General features: G+C 46.2%; 1 protein-coding gene across 3 annotated transcripts; it reads right to left on the bottom strand.

The window, feature by feature from the left end:
* Nucleotides 1–8,495: 8,495 nt before the first annotated feature.
* On the bottom strand, nt 8,496–12,262 carry LOC100539718 (C2 calcium-dependent domain-containing protein 4C-like). Of its 3 annotated transcripts, none has more exons than XM_010717309.4 (2): nt 12,116–12,262; nt 8,496–9,931 (listed from the first exon to the last, which is right to left on the bottom strand). In XM_010717309.4, the coding sequence occupies exon 2, from the start codon at nt 9,874–9,876 to the stop codon at nt 8,581–8,583; it is 1,296 nt and encodes a 431-aa protein (XP_010715611.1). In that variant the 5' UTR covers nt 9,877–9,931; nt 12,116–12,262; the 3' UTR covers nt 8,496–8,580. The 3 variants fall into 3 exon arrangements, with proteins under 3 accessions (XP_010715611.1, XP_010715610.1, XP_010715609.1); XM_010717308.4 differs by lacking the exon at nt 12,116–12,262 and adding an exon at nt 11,043–12,045; XM_010717307.4 differs by lacking the exon at nt 12,116–12,262 and adding an exon at nt 10,213–10,811.
* Between the last annotated feature and the right edge of the window lie 491 nt (nt 12,263–12,753).

The raw sequence follows: 12,753 nt of genomic DNA, 5'->3' as shown, positions 1-12,753 counted from the left end.
TATCAGCACTTCAGACGCACAAAGCTCTTAGAGCATCTTGATGACACATTTATTAACAAGTTCAGCTCATCACTAGAAACATCTGCCTTACAGCTTTAAATATTTTGTATCTGCAAAACACAATCAGTCCAAATAGCTTGAGATTTTTGTTGGATTTTCTATACCTATGCAAACAAACATAAACAATCACAAATATTCCAAAGAAATGGTGATTTTTTCAGCAATCATGAAACCTATTTTCAAATTCCTTTATCAGAATGCAAAGCATGGCTGCATATTTTGCATTGTTCAGAGGACTGTATTTAGCCAATATAACAAAATGCATAAAATTATTTGCCACAGCTTGATTTAGCACTGCACAGAGCCCTCTGCTCATGCTGATTTCAGCCTTGACTGCTGTCTTGATGCTGAGCAGTGGGTGCATACCAAGGGTCAGGCCAAGCCACTTGGCAGGGAACAGCCACCAAAATGGCAGGGCAGGGAACACAGGATGTGCTGGGCAGGACTGCATGTGGCCCATGGCCCAGAGCTCCAGGACGTGCCTGGACTAGATCATCTCCTAAGGTCCCTACCAGCATCAACTATTCTGTGATTAGGAAGTTGACATAAAGTCGTGGACCAATGTCCTAACAAGGACTGATTTTCATAAGAAACGAGAGTTTAAACTGCTACTAAGTTCTTATCAAGAAAAACTATGAGTAGTATCCAGTTTTGATACAGTATTTATTTACAACAAAGAACAATGAGTGGAAATACAAATAAGTGAAGCAGATTAGCTCCATATTGATAATCCTAGCTCACATTTTGTTTTTAAACTTTATCAGTTTCTCCTGTAGTAACTTCCCTCAGATTGTGCTGGATTTTGACCTTTAAAAGGTCCCAGAAATCAAGTATCTCTTTTTTTTTTCCGTTTACATTTGTGCAGTTCCCAAGTTTTCTGCCCCATCTGGCTGTTCTGTGTTAGTATCCCATCTTCTAGACTCGTGTAGTAACTTGCTAGCACGGCGGATCATTCACTACCATCTGGGACATGCTATTGGCCAGTAACTTCCATCCGGTCCCATTCCTGAGGCAACCTTAGCTCATTCATTCCGACAGGTATTTTTAAAGCAGATGGTTAAATGAAACCATGTGTATTTTCAGAACAATACAGAAATGTGCTTCACGTAATCCATTTGGCATGCATTTACTAAATGTGCCCATTCCTTTCCACTGAAAATGTTCAGGATAAATTTTAGAAGTCTCACTATTGAATTGATTTGTACTCAAGTTTTACACAGATTTGGATCATGTCTAGTGCTTCCAGTGGGAATAACTCTGTTTTACCAATATTTTCATATTAATGGTTTTGCTTTAGATTTCTCTTACAGAACTGGAGAATAGTTTAGGGGATATTAGGAATGGAAATCAGAAGTTTTGTCTTCATGAGAAAGATGTAAAATGATTTCTCAGCTGCATTGCATCCTCTGTCAGGGCATAGGAATAATCACCCTCTCTGAGGAAAATGTTTCTGATATTCCTTACAGCACCTCTCAAGACAACACCTCCACCTGCCATCACTAATGGGCTACACGTGGCATGATTCTTTCCCCTGGCTGTGCCAACTACTTTGTTGTCTTGGTTGCTAACATGGTCAGCTATTGCTTCACAGCTCTTTTCCTGGAAGAAGAAAACTGGTTACATCTGGGAGAGAGAAAACAATAGAGGTGTTTACGTAGAAATTAAAGAATCTCAGAATGGTTTGGGTTGGAAGGGACTTAAAGCCCATCCAGTTCCAACCTTCAGCCATGGGCAGAGTTCCCACCCACCAGATCAGGCTGCCCACGGCCCCATCCAGCCTGGCCATTATTGCCTCCAGGAACTTGGAAGCACAATTTACACCCTGGTATGTATATATATTTTTCCCGGTGATTCCACTGCATGTAATTTCTCATAACTTAATATAGCTAATAATGCAGTTAATAATACAGTTTTGTAATATAATACAGTTAATAATGCAGCTTCCTAACTGCAGTTTTAACTTTAGCCAGACTAGTCCGTACTATTAAAGAAGTTTAATTTCAAGAAGTCAGTTACATCCTTTATATAAGTTCAGGAAAGCACACTGTTTAGCAGATAACCTTTACACACAAAACAAAAGTAGATACTGGACAAACTTGCAGTATATCTCAAAGCCCTGTAAGTGCACCTTGCAACTGTGGGTTATATTTAACTCTAACCTTGTTTTGAGAACAAGGTCAATCAGGTCTCATGTTTGGGAAATCCAGGGCACAGTTCTTGCAGGTGGCACCATCTGAGCCCCTCTGAAATGGACACTCCCTGCTAGAGGTCACATTCACTTCCACCAGCCCTATGCCCTGAGAACAGACCAGGGGCATGAGTCCCAGGCATAACTCACTTATGGCATGTAATGAGGCAGTCTTGCACTGCTCAACTACTCATGCAAAAGAAGCTCTCCTTATGCTCAGCAATGAGCAAGAGATCATTATACAGTGATCCGGTATTACCAACTGTGGGTTTGTGGCTACAGCCTATTGAGCAGATGGAACACGTCAACCATTCTCGTTGCTGATTTGTGTTGCCTGTACACTCCTACACTGATTTGAGGTTGCAGAGCTGAATTACTGGCTTGGAGAAGCTTCAACACATGAGGCAAAATAATTAAGGGTGTGAGAGTCATCACTGATCATAGCCACTCTTTCATCATCAGTGACACTGCTCCTACCAACACTCAAGATGAGCTATTTGGCTAGGTGATATCCCTATATAGGTTTCAACTCTAGGTCAGCATCAGCCTCAGCACAGCTTATCAATCCCTACAGTCCAGGCAGCTGTTCTTGTGAAGCCTGTTTTTAATATTTAGGCTTTGCCACTCTGTTTTAAGTGTGTGTCAGAACAATGCTGGGGCCTCCAGCTCCAGCTCTAGCATCCAGTACGGCAAAAGCCAGCTGTGCCCAACTGATCCCCAAGATCTGATGGTTGGATCCCAGCAAAAAGAATATCTGGCAAATACAGTTCTGCTATGGGCACTGTACTAAAACTAATGTGCACTCAACCAGAGTTTCATCTACAATCACGGTTACATAGATCAGATAATCTGCTGAAATTGGAGAAACATCAGACAAACTTAGGCTTATTCTGTGACTTCAGGACAGCAGCAGTTATTGCTTTTATTTTTACTGAAATGATAAATTCAAGTTTATTGCTCCTGGAAGTGGCTACTGGTTAGGACAGGAAGGTTTTGCACACACACAAGAAAACAGAGCAAGGATTGAAGTTAAATGGTTAAATGTCACATCTTAAGAAACTGTATTTTAGTAAGGGGAAGACAGAAATAATCATGGGAATTCGAGCAGTGCCACTCAGCTACTCTAGCTCATCCTTTATCTCCGCATCTTTAGTATGAGGCTCTTACTCAAGTGCTCTTCTCAGTGTGTTTCTTGCCTATTACATGAAGGCGAAAGGGAACTCTTCAGGCAACTGAGGAGCATCATGAGACATAGCCACACAGCCACATAAGACCAACAGCAATGAGAAATGTGCAAGCACTGGAGAACTATATTTGTGTGACCTCCTGGACGTCACAGCAGCAGTTTAAACACACAGGCTGTTACTTGTTTCCCTGTACATGGCTCCCCAACTAAGCAATCTAATGAAGACCCAGAACTTTGGCTGGTTATCTTACTTTAAAAAATAAAAAGGCACTCAATTTTTTTTGTAATCAACCCTGTCACTCACCTTATGGTCTTCCACATGCCTCCTGAGTTTGCTCTGAAAAGGCTAAGAAATGCAAGTAGAAAAGTCATTGAGCTTTAACAGGAAGGAAGTGAACTGGAAAATCTTGTTCAGTGTTTTTCTGTCTAGTACATGCGATGCTTGGCAAGGTCAGGTTCTCACTGTACCACTCAGGACAGATAATTTTGCAACATTACAACATTTATGACTAGAAATAGAAAAGGAATAAGAGAGGGAATTAAAAAAAAAAAAAAGAAAATCCAAAGACATAGCTGTCTGGTCACCCGTGGTGGTATCAAGGCAAAAAGAGGCTGTCATTTCTTATCATCACTGTTTGTTGGATCCTCTTCTCATCTTTGGTACTATGCTCAATTATCAATTGTTAAACACCACCAGTAGTTTAGCTGTAGCCATTTCTATTCCTCACAGGAGCAAAGAGCTGCTGGAAGCTCTTTTCCTTGTAAATCCCTTCGATACAAAGAAACTGGCAGCATAAAGCATGACTCCTTAAGTGATCCAAGCACAAAGAAAGTAGCTCTTCTTCCCCACTCCACAGCCTGTGTGATGCTGTGCACAGTACAGTATGAGAGCTAGTTTCAGGCATCTGAAGTCTACCAATTCCTGCCACCTGCATTTTCTATCAGTCAGTTTTCTGCACAGAAGGTTAGTTCACGGACACTCTGGAACATTCAACTTCCTTTTACCTTCACTATGAGGAAAGATAATCCAGAAGGATTTTAAAAGAATGAAAGAAAGATTGGTTTTCTTCTAACATGCTATTAATAATGTTAATATTTCTAGAGTGCATTTTAGTGGCAGTCCTCAGCATCAAGTTGGTACTGAATACCATCTTATTTAAAATGCATGTGAATTTTATGTGGCTCTGTGCATGTGTGTTCGGAATACACGGTAATGGAAGATAGATAGCATTTAATTATGCCATTTGTTTCATGAGCGTAAGGCTACTGTTTGTTTTAACCAAACATCCTGCTACAAAAAGCCATCAATAGATGTGACTCATTACCTTTCCTACCTTGGCCAAATATCATGCCCAACAATTCAGCCCCCTGTGCAAGCTGAAGACCTCTAATCTAGATGCAGGACAAGCAGGAGACTGAAGCAGGTGGTAGTTGCTGGAGAGCACAAGGATGGCTCAGTGAACACGTGGCCTGTGGCACTCCTAGGGATTTCTCCAGGACAGCTTTCCTGGCCTGGGACAAATACCTTGGTGTCTCAAATGCAGGTTTTTCACAAATTTATACATTTGTCTAGCTATTTTTCCCCCTGCTTTCTGAGTTACGTTATATTAAATCCAAAGAAATTTTCCCACAACACTTTCAGTTTTTCCCTGCATCCTCTACAGTGGCCATCCTCTTTCAAGAGCTCCTTCCCAGGATGGGCTCAGAGACAGCATGGGTGCTATTTTCAGCATTGCCTTTTCAGAGCTGGTCTGAAAAAATAGGAGCAGCTTGGAACAAGTGGTGCCATAGATGGAATGTGATACTGCAGTAACTGTGTGTCTCCTAATCCCTCATCTGCACATCTGTGCACTCAGGCTTTTGAGGTCATAGGTATTTCCTTCCCATGGTACTATTCCTGATATTTACATGAAAAGTAGCACAGTTACAGGAACTGCATTTTACACTGCAGAGTGCAATCTGCACAGGTTTGTTTCTGATTTAATAATAGGAAAATGGCATCAAAATAGGGAAATATTTGCTTTGCAGTAACGTTTGTCCATAACCATCTGAAGAGGCATGCCTAAAAAAAAAATAACTCTGTTTCAAAAGGCCAGCCCAATTAGTACATCCAGTGCAGCAGAAACAGACAATGTTTGCGTAGCAAAACAAGAGCATGGGATCTTGGCAGAAAGAACTTCTTTTCTCAAATATTTGTCACTGTTTTTAAAACATGCTGTTACCAGGTGATTCTTTGGCCAGTGAGCACCACTGAGCACCTCTGATCATACTACCCCAAACTGGACTTTTGTTTGAGAAAGCAATGTAGGGTTGCTACCACCTTTTCATATATGGCATTTTAAAAGTTAGAAAACTTCTGATCAGGACTTCTCTTAACTCTGAGAAGCTGTTTTCTAGTGCTAGCAGGTGGATTTTCTTCTTGCTGTTGACTCACACTAGCACTGAAGCATCACGATTTTTTTCAGGTTGAAGTATCCGGTTGCATTCTTGTTTGCTCATGCAGGTGTTTTACGTAACAGCCCCAAGAACACTGACGCTATTGGAAAGCAGCTGCAGCATAGGCAGCATTGTAGGAATTCACCACTTCAGTCTAGTTCAGCTCTGAGATCACAAGAAAATAAGCCCAAGTCATCCCTTAGCAGTCAATCCTACCATCAAACTTCTGTAAGGAGACTTTCTCAGAAATAAGTCATTTTTAAAGAACATTAGAAACAGCTCAATTCTCTTTCAGCTGACCAGAGGTGAAGGTTTTTCCTCTCCAAATACGTGACCACATGAACCCAGCTGGAAACTTATTTCCCTATTACAGGAATGGAGGACTTTCTCCAAATACTTCATTCCATCCCTGCGTGATGAAAGATAAAAGTTTACAACCACCTACCACCTGTTCTGATGCTAGAAAATACATTATGCCCTCTGGCATGGTGAAGAGAACATTCAGGAAAGATCCCATAATTGTGTATGAATGGCTGATGGGGAGCAATAAAAAGGACACTGCTCTCAGCAGCATTCATGTGCAGTATAGGCTCCAGAGCACCTTCCCACCTCAGCTGTTCCATCTGTTTGTCCCCGTGGTACAGCAGTGGCACAGCATGTGGACATGCACTGTGGTGTGAGTGCAAGTGAACCTCTGACACCTTAAATGCTCTCTTCTGTATTACATCAGCCTCTTTCTCCATGTGGGTACACCTGTGAAGGAACTTCAAGTTCCAAGGACTAAAAATGTGACATGTCATCTGCCTGAGGAAGAAGCACTTGATTTCCTCTGGGGAATTCAATACAATAAGAGAAAAGCAGGAAGAAACGGTTCATTTGTAAGCCAGTCTGGCATACAGTGAGCATTTAAAGAGGTTTCGTTTCTTTTGCAGCAGTGCTGATTCTTCCTTGGAGTTATGCTTCTTAATTTCACTTCTCCCCATTGCCTTTGTATATTCTCCTGTAGCCAGTTTGCCCAGACTCAAGGATTCAGGTGTCAGTGGATCACCTCCTGCTGTGCAAATATGTATCAGGACATTTAATTCTCTCCTTTAGCACCGAGGGATTATTACTACATTTGATTTTAATCATCTTCAGGGAATATACCCAGCCCTTTCCCTGTGCAAGTTATGCTTTGTACAGAGATTGTTTTAAGAAGCTTTTCACATGAGATGGACCAAGGACTAGCACTGAGCACTCACCATCACACTTAACATCTTTTGGGCTTTTTCTGCAATTCCAAGGAAGAAAATCCTTCCTGGGGTAATTAAGCCTGAAAGAGAATTAAATACTTAGGTGGCCAGGCAGTACCACAACCTCCCATAAATAGGCCCATGGATTGCACACAGTTGTACTCTTGCCAGAATGGAGCAAGAGGAGGATCTGCTAGAAATCTATTTGAAAGAGCTTTTAAGCTGTAGATTTGGCATAAGCAAAGCCCTGTTTTTACAGCCTCATAATGAACTCTGAAAAAAACCTTTCCCTATGGCCCCATGCCTATCTACCTGTAATTTAATCAAGGGGTGGCAGCAACAGTCCCGGACTTTCAAGACAATTTCTGCCTCCTCGCACTTGCACAGCCCACCTCAGCAGAGAAAAAAATGGGAAAAAAAGGGAAGGAGGAGGTGCCTCAGGAATGCAGCTTTAAAGTTCTTACGACGTTAAAACCAGCACCTCAGCCACTCAATGTTTGCTGGTACAGTACAGAAAAAGGTGATCCTTATTTCATCTTAATACCTTGAAGAAGGTATACGCGACAAGTTAGTAACTGAAGCAGGAATTCAGTGCAGAGATCCCAAGCCATCTTTTGTCCATCCAGCACTGATCTATCTGCCTTAGTTTATGAAGGGAAGCAGTAGCTCAGTTGCTGAGAGCTAGAGCTCCAGGGTACGTTCCTGATCAAAACACAATTACCTGGCAACTTCACCCAGGCAGCTGTGAAATCAACCACGGAAAGGAAGGGTAAATGAAGATGCTAACTGCGCTAACAGCAGTCACCCTCTCCATAGTGACGCAAAGCAGGAGTCACCTGACTGCGTAATGTGACAGCGCGGGTCTGTGAGAGAGAGAGCTGAGCCTGCACACAGCAGCACGTAGCTGCTGCTCAGCAGAAGCTGATTGCGTTATTCTCAAAACAAGGAAAACTGTTAATGCCTGCTTTGGAAATCCAAATCCTCCCCCCATGTTCTGGAAGGGGGAATTACCAAATGAACCATCTCTCTCACTCCCCAAACATAAGGGGCATTAAAACGTTCCTTTCTGTAAATATGGGTGCTGTTAAAACGGTCTATTTAACTGATGTAGTACCTGGGTGCTGCCAGAGTGCCTGCTGCATGCACCTGCTGAGTATGTGCTTTAGGGATCAGAGGAAATGAAAAACAACCCTTTTTCCTCCTCGGAACCATAAACAAAAACAGCTTTAACTTGGTAACTGCTTAACATTTGATCCTAACAGCAAACCAGCCCTTCTCCTTTCTTCTTCACCTTCTCTGCTCCACAGCCACCATGGAATTTAGCAATGAATGCCTTATAGAGCTCAAAGTGTTAAGGCACACTGGCATGAAAACAATACCAAATGACACAGTGTTTTCAAGTATTCTATAAGAAAAAGAAACCAAAACTTTATTTAGTAGAAAACTTTCAGAATACAAAAATCAGTCTGTTTGAAGTATTACAAGGACAACATACTCATTAAAGACAATTCCTGTTCTCCTAAGGTGTAGTCCCGTTTCATGCTGCACCCTTTATTTGTTGCTTTCATCCTCACAGAGTGGCTGAGGAGTTCTTCTTCTGCAATGCCATCAAAAAAGAAGTCCTCATTGAAGATGGGATTCCTGCTTCTCTTTATAACAGTGCTTCTCTGTTTCTGAGTTTTCCCTGGCACCAGGGAGAGGGTAATGCAGCAGTTTATGTTTTTGGGCTCTACAGAGTCATCATATAAACCCTCTGCACTGATCAGACGGATCCTCAGCCTTTCATTTTCTGAGCAGTATTCAGCTGACAGTCTCAACATGCCCCCCTTGTCCATGACTACCGTGCTCTCTCCCACCAGTCTCCGCCGGCCACGGGCAAAGTCCAGGGGAAAGAGGGGAGAACAAGACACACTGCAGCTCCGTGCGGCGAGCAGCCCCTCTGAGGCCCGCCTGATGGCACTGGGGCTGTTATCAGTGGAGCTGCTCTCCTCTGTAGACAGAGAATTATTCCTGGACATGCCAGATTTGTTCTTGGCCTTTAGTGCTCGGCAGAGCAATCCTTCCTGACTTCGTGCCTTGATCAAGGAGCAGGATCTGGGAGGCGATCTGCTGAGAAGTGGGGAGCTGAAAGGAGAGGAGTCGCTGGAGGAGGCAGTGTCGCTGTCGCAAGCACCCTGCCTGTGCAGGTGCCTGGGAGGCAGCCTTACCGAAGTGAAGCTGATAGCAATGGGATTGGATGTGTTCCCTTTGCCACCGAATGTGTTAGCTCTGGATCGAGGCAGCGTCAGGCTGGGCAGAGCCCCGCACGTGTCACCGTGGAAGATCGATTCCTTTCTTCTGGTGTGGGGACTCTCCAGCAAAGTGCAGAAGCCGTAGGAAGTGGGAGCTCTGGGGAAGTGAGGCAGGGAGAGCGCGGCTTGGGACTGCGGGTCTGAGTTGGTGCCTTCTTCCTCCAGCGCTGGGAACTCTTCAGCACTTTCCACCTGGATGAAGTGGGGCAAAGAAGAGCTGGAGCTGTGGTCAGAGGACTTGAGATATGCATCCCCCGAACTGTGGTGCTGGCGGGAGCTGGGACCCTGAGCAGGAGCAGCGGTGCTTAGCCGGGGGGGGATGCAGAATTCCGGGATTCTGTCCGGGGTGAGCACGTTGGGAAAAGCAGCAGCCCCCAGGCGGGCTTTTTCCAGCAGATGTTGGCCAGGTGGCAGGCCCAGGAAGGAGGCACACGGGAGGTTCCTGCTTCCCTGCGACGCTCTGATCTTGTCCAAGAACCACATCGTTGCACCCAGACGGGAGGTCCGCAAAGGGGAAGAGCCGAGAAGGCAAAACTACCTGTAGATACAGAAATGCAAAACTACATTAACGTGCTTCCCAGGCACGCTGCAACAAAGCAAAGCACTGAGGATGCTGAGAACGGCGGGACCGACACAAATGCAGTCCGCACGTCCAAAGCAGTCTCTGCTCGACACGCTGCCGTCAGTAAGGTCTCATGGATTTTGCCGCAAGGACAAAATGAAGCCACCAAAAGAGAGGCTCAACGACATCGAGTCGCTACCGGGAGCCCTCCCCGAGCGACCCCTCCGTGCTCCCCCCGAGCCGAGCCCAGGCCCTACCTCGCCGGCTGCCAGCGGCTCTCCACTCCGGTGTCTCCGCGGCTGCCGGTCCTTTTCTAGCGGCGCCGGGCGCCTCCCACAGGGAGGGAGGGAGGGACGGAGGCAGCGGGGGGGCTGCGGGGCCGGAACGTCCCGCTGTGCCGCCGCGCTCTGAGCCGAGCCTGGAGCGGCTCGGGATGGAGCGGTCGCAAAACGAGCACTTGGCGAAAAAGCTCTTCTCGATTTGCGCCTCGCGCCCTCGCAGAGCAGCGCCGGCTGGGAGAGCTCACCCTGACCCACAGCCGCCCCTGCGGGAGGAAGTCCCTCGTCCTCCCCGTTTCCAGCTGCTTTTCATTCGCGGCCGCTTTCGAGATTATCTATCAAACGCAGTACAAAGGCAGAATTGTCTCAGTGTTTCCTTTCTTCTTGAGAGCCTGGCTGTTTTCCAAACTAAGAGCAGTAGAAGCGTGGAGCGCAGTTTTCCCACCTCATTTGAAAAAGACGTGGCTGCTTTTCTGCATCGGGGTGCGCGTCCCCTCGCCGTGCTATCCACAAAGAGCACGAGATAACTAAGCCCCGAGGCAGCACCTGTCGCTGCTACAGAGCAGGGTGCAACCAGAATGTGGACGAAATAAGTAGAAAAGGGGCAAAGAAACGCTTTTGCAAGTCACCTTGACAAGGAGCATCTTAAAAATGCAGGCATGCATGTCCCTTATGGGACATCGCACAGAGCACGGTGGGATCCGTGAGCTTTCCCAGCACAGTTCTGCAATGCAGCAGAACACAAATGGAGCTCTGCAGACTCTTTATGACTGTGCTAAAGGCTGCTAAGAGAAACCTTCACTACACACCTGTGAGAGGTTAGCCGAAGCTCAGCTGAAGCTGAATGCCTGTACCGCAGTGACAGGAACAATTTTGTCTTTCTCCCCGAAGAGCTAAAGTTCATGTTTACTTGGCTTGGAATAGACTGGATGTGCTCAAAGGAAGCAGATCAAGTGGGTTTCAGGGGCAGGGAACATTTTGAACCTGCTGAAAGGTTCAGCTGGGAACACACGTGTCCTGGGGCTGAGCCCTGCCTCGCTGCTGCTCATTTTACAAGCTTCACTTTCGTAATCATCCACTAGGGGGTTAAATAAGACACAATCAAAACACCCAAAAGCGCTCTGCAAGTTAATGCAGAGGAGACTGGAGGGGAATCCTGCGCCTTCTCCAGCACATGGGAGCACGCTCCTTTGGGCAGCAGAGCTGCATGGCACACACTGCAGTGGCACTGGGATGGTGTAGCACCACATCCTGTACTGCGTACCACAGTACTTCTACAGAGTAAGGGAGCTTCGTCCCATGCCTCTGCCTTTAATATCAAAGAAAGATTGGCCTCTTAAAATGGAAAAAAGTGAAGAAATTGGGGCTTTCTAGTGGGAAGCTTATTATTTCTAGTGACAATTCACAGATGTTGCCCAGAGCTGGCCACAGTGGCATGGTGTAGTAAATCAGCTACTCTGCTTTAGGTTCCATTTAGCCTTCATCTACGCTTATTAAAAAAAATCGCTAGAGCTTCCCCAAATCCCCTCATCTGTCATCCCCCTCCCTCCGGTGACTGAGGGCAAGCAGGTGCCTAACGGTGGGTGCTGTGAACCCCCCCTACCAGCCATGCTGTGGCCATTTACAGACAGCTAGACAGCTGCTGTGCTGGCAGCTCAGCGGCCCTGGAGCACTTGTACATCTCCCTGGGAATAGGCACTCCAGCGCATGATTAGCTGCTTAGCTTCCTGCCTTCAAAAGCATTGCTCTTTTCCTCTATTAGTTTCAGAGCATAATTAAAAAGCAAGTAAGCTTCCTGTTGCTATAAAAACGCCTGCAATAAGCCTCTTCTAAACGGGAAAGGCTACAACTCGTGGCTGAGGCTTTCCCACCCCCCCCGTACCGAACATCAGGAGGAACTCCACCACCGGTGCTGTACGAGCCGGGGCAGCGGGAAGCCCCCAGCCGTGTGACGCGGGGCCGGCCGAGCCCAGCCGCTGTTCGGCAGCTCCACGCCGCTTTCGTTCCCGGAGCCGCGGAGCAGCGGCGGCCCCCTGGCGCCCCCTGCCGGCCCCGTGCTGCGGCTCCCGGGGCTGCGCCGGCCTCGAGCGTGAAGGCTTCCCGGCCTCATCCACCGGAAGTTCTTGATTCAGGGTTTATAGTTTACAAATGATTTCATTCTCCCGCAAACAAAGCAATGCCCTGCTTATTTGTTAAAGAAACACGGGTAGCTCTACAAGCTGCCGAGCATGAAGATAATATGCGTGCGCACCCCACACCCAACTACTGTAGGCTATTTCTGTAATGGAAGGAAAGCATCCTTAGCCTGCACAACTGCACAGCTTGTCCAGTGCAGCTGTCTTGGTAGAAGACATCTCTGTGGAGTATTTACACTAATCCAGAGATGTGCTCCAGGTGTTCATCTATCATAGAATGGCTTAGGCTGAGAGATACCTTGAAGCCCACCCATCCCCTGCTATAGGTTGGCTGTCTCCCAGCAGACCAGGCTGCCCAGGGCCCCATCCAGTCTAGCGTTGAGCA

The sequence above is a fragment of the Meleagris gallopavo genome, chromosome 12 (genome assembly GCF_905368555.1).
Source record: "Meleagris gallopavo chromosome 12, MGAL_WU_HG_1.1, whole genome shotgun sequence".
Lineage (NCBI taxonomy): Eukaryota > Metazoa > Chordata > Aves > Galliformes > Phasianidae > Meleagris > Meleagris gallopavo.
This window is presented reverse-complemented; position numbering and strand designations above follow the sequence as displayed.

What these genes read in the sequence shown, in the direction of transcription:
- LOC100539718 (XM_010717309.4), bottom strand. Translation starts at nt 9,876, where the DNA reads ATGTGGTTCTTGGACAAGATCAGAGCGTCGCAGGGAAGCAGGAACCTC.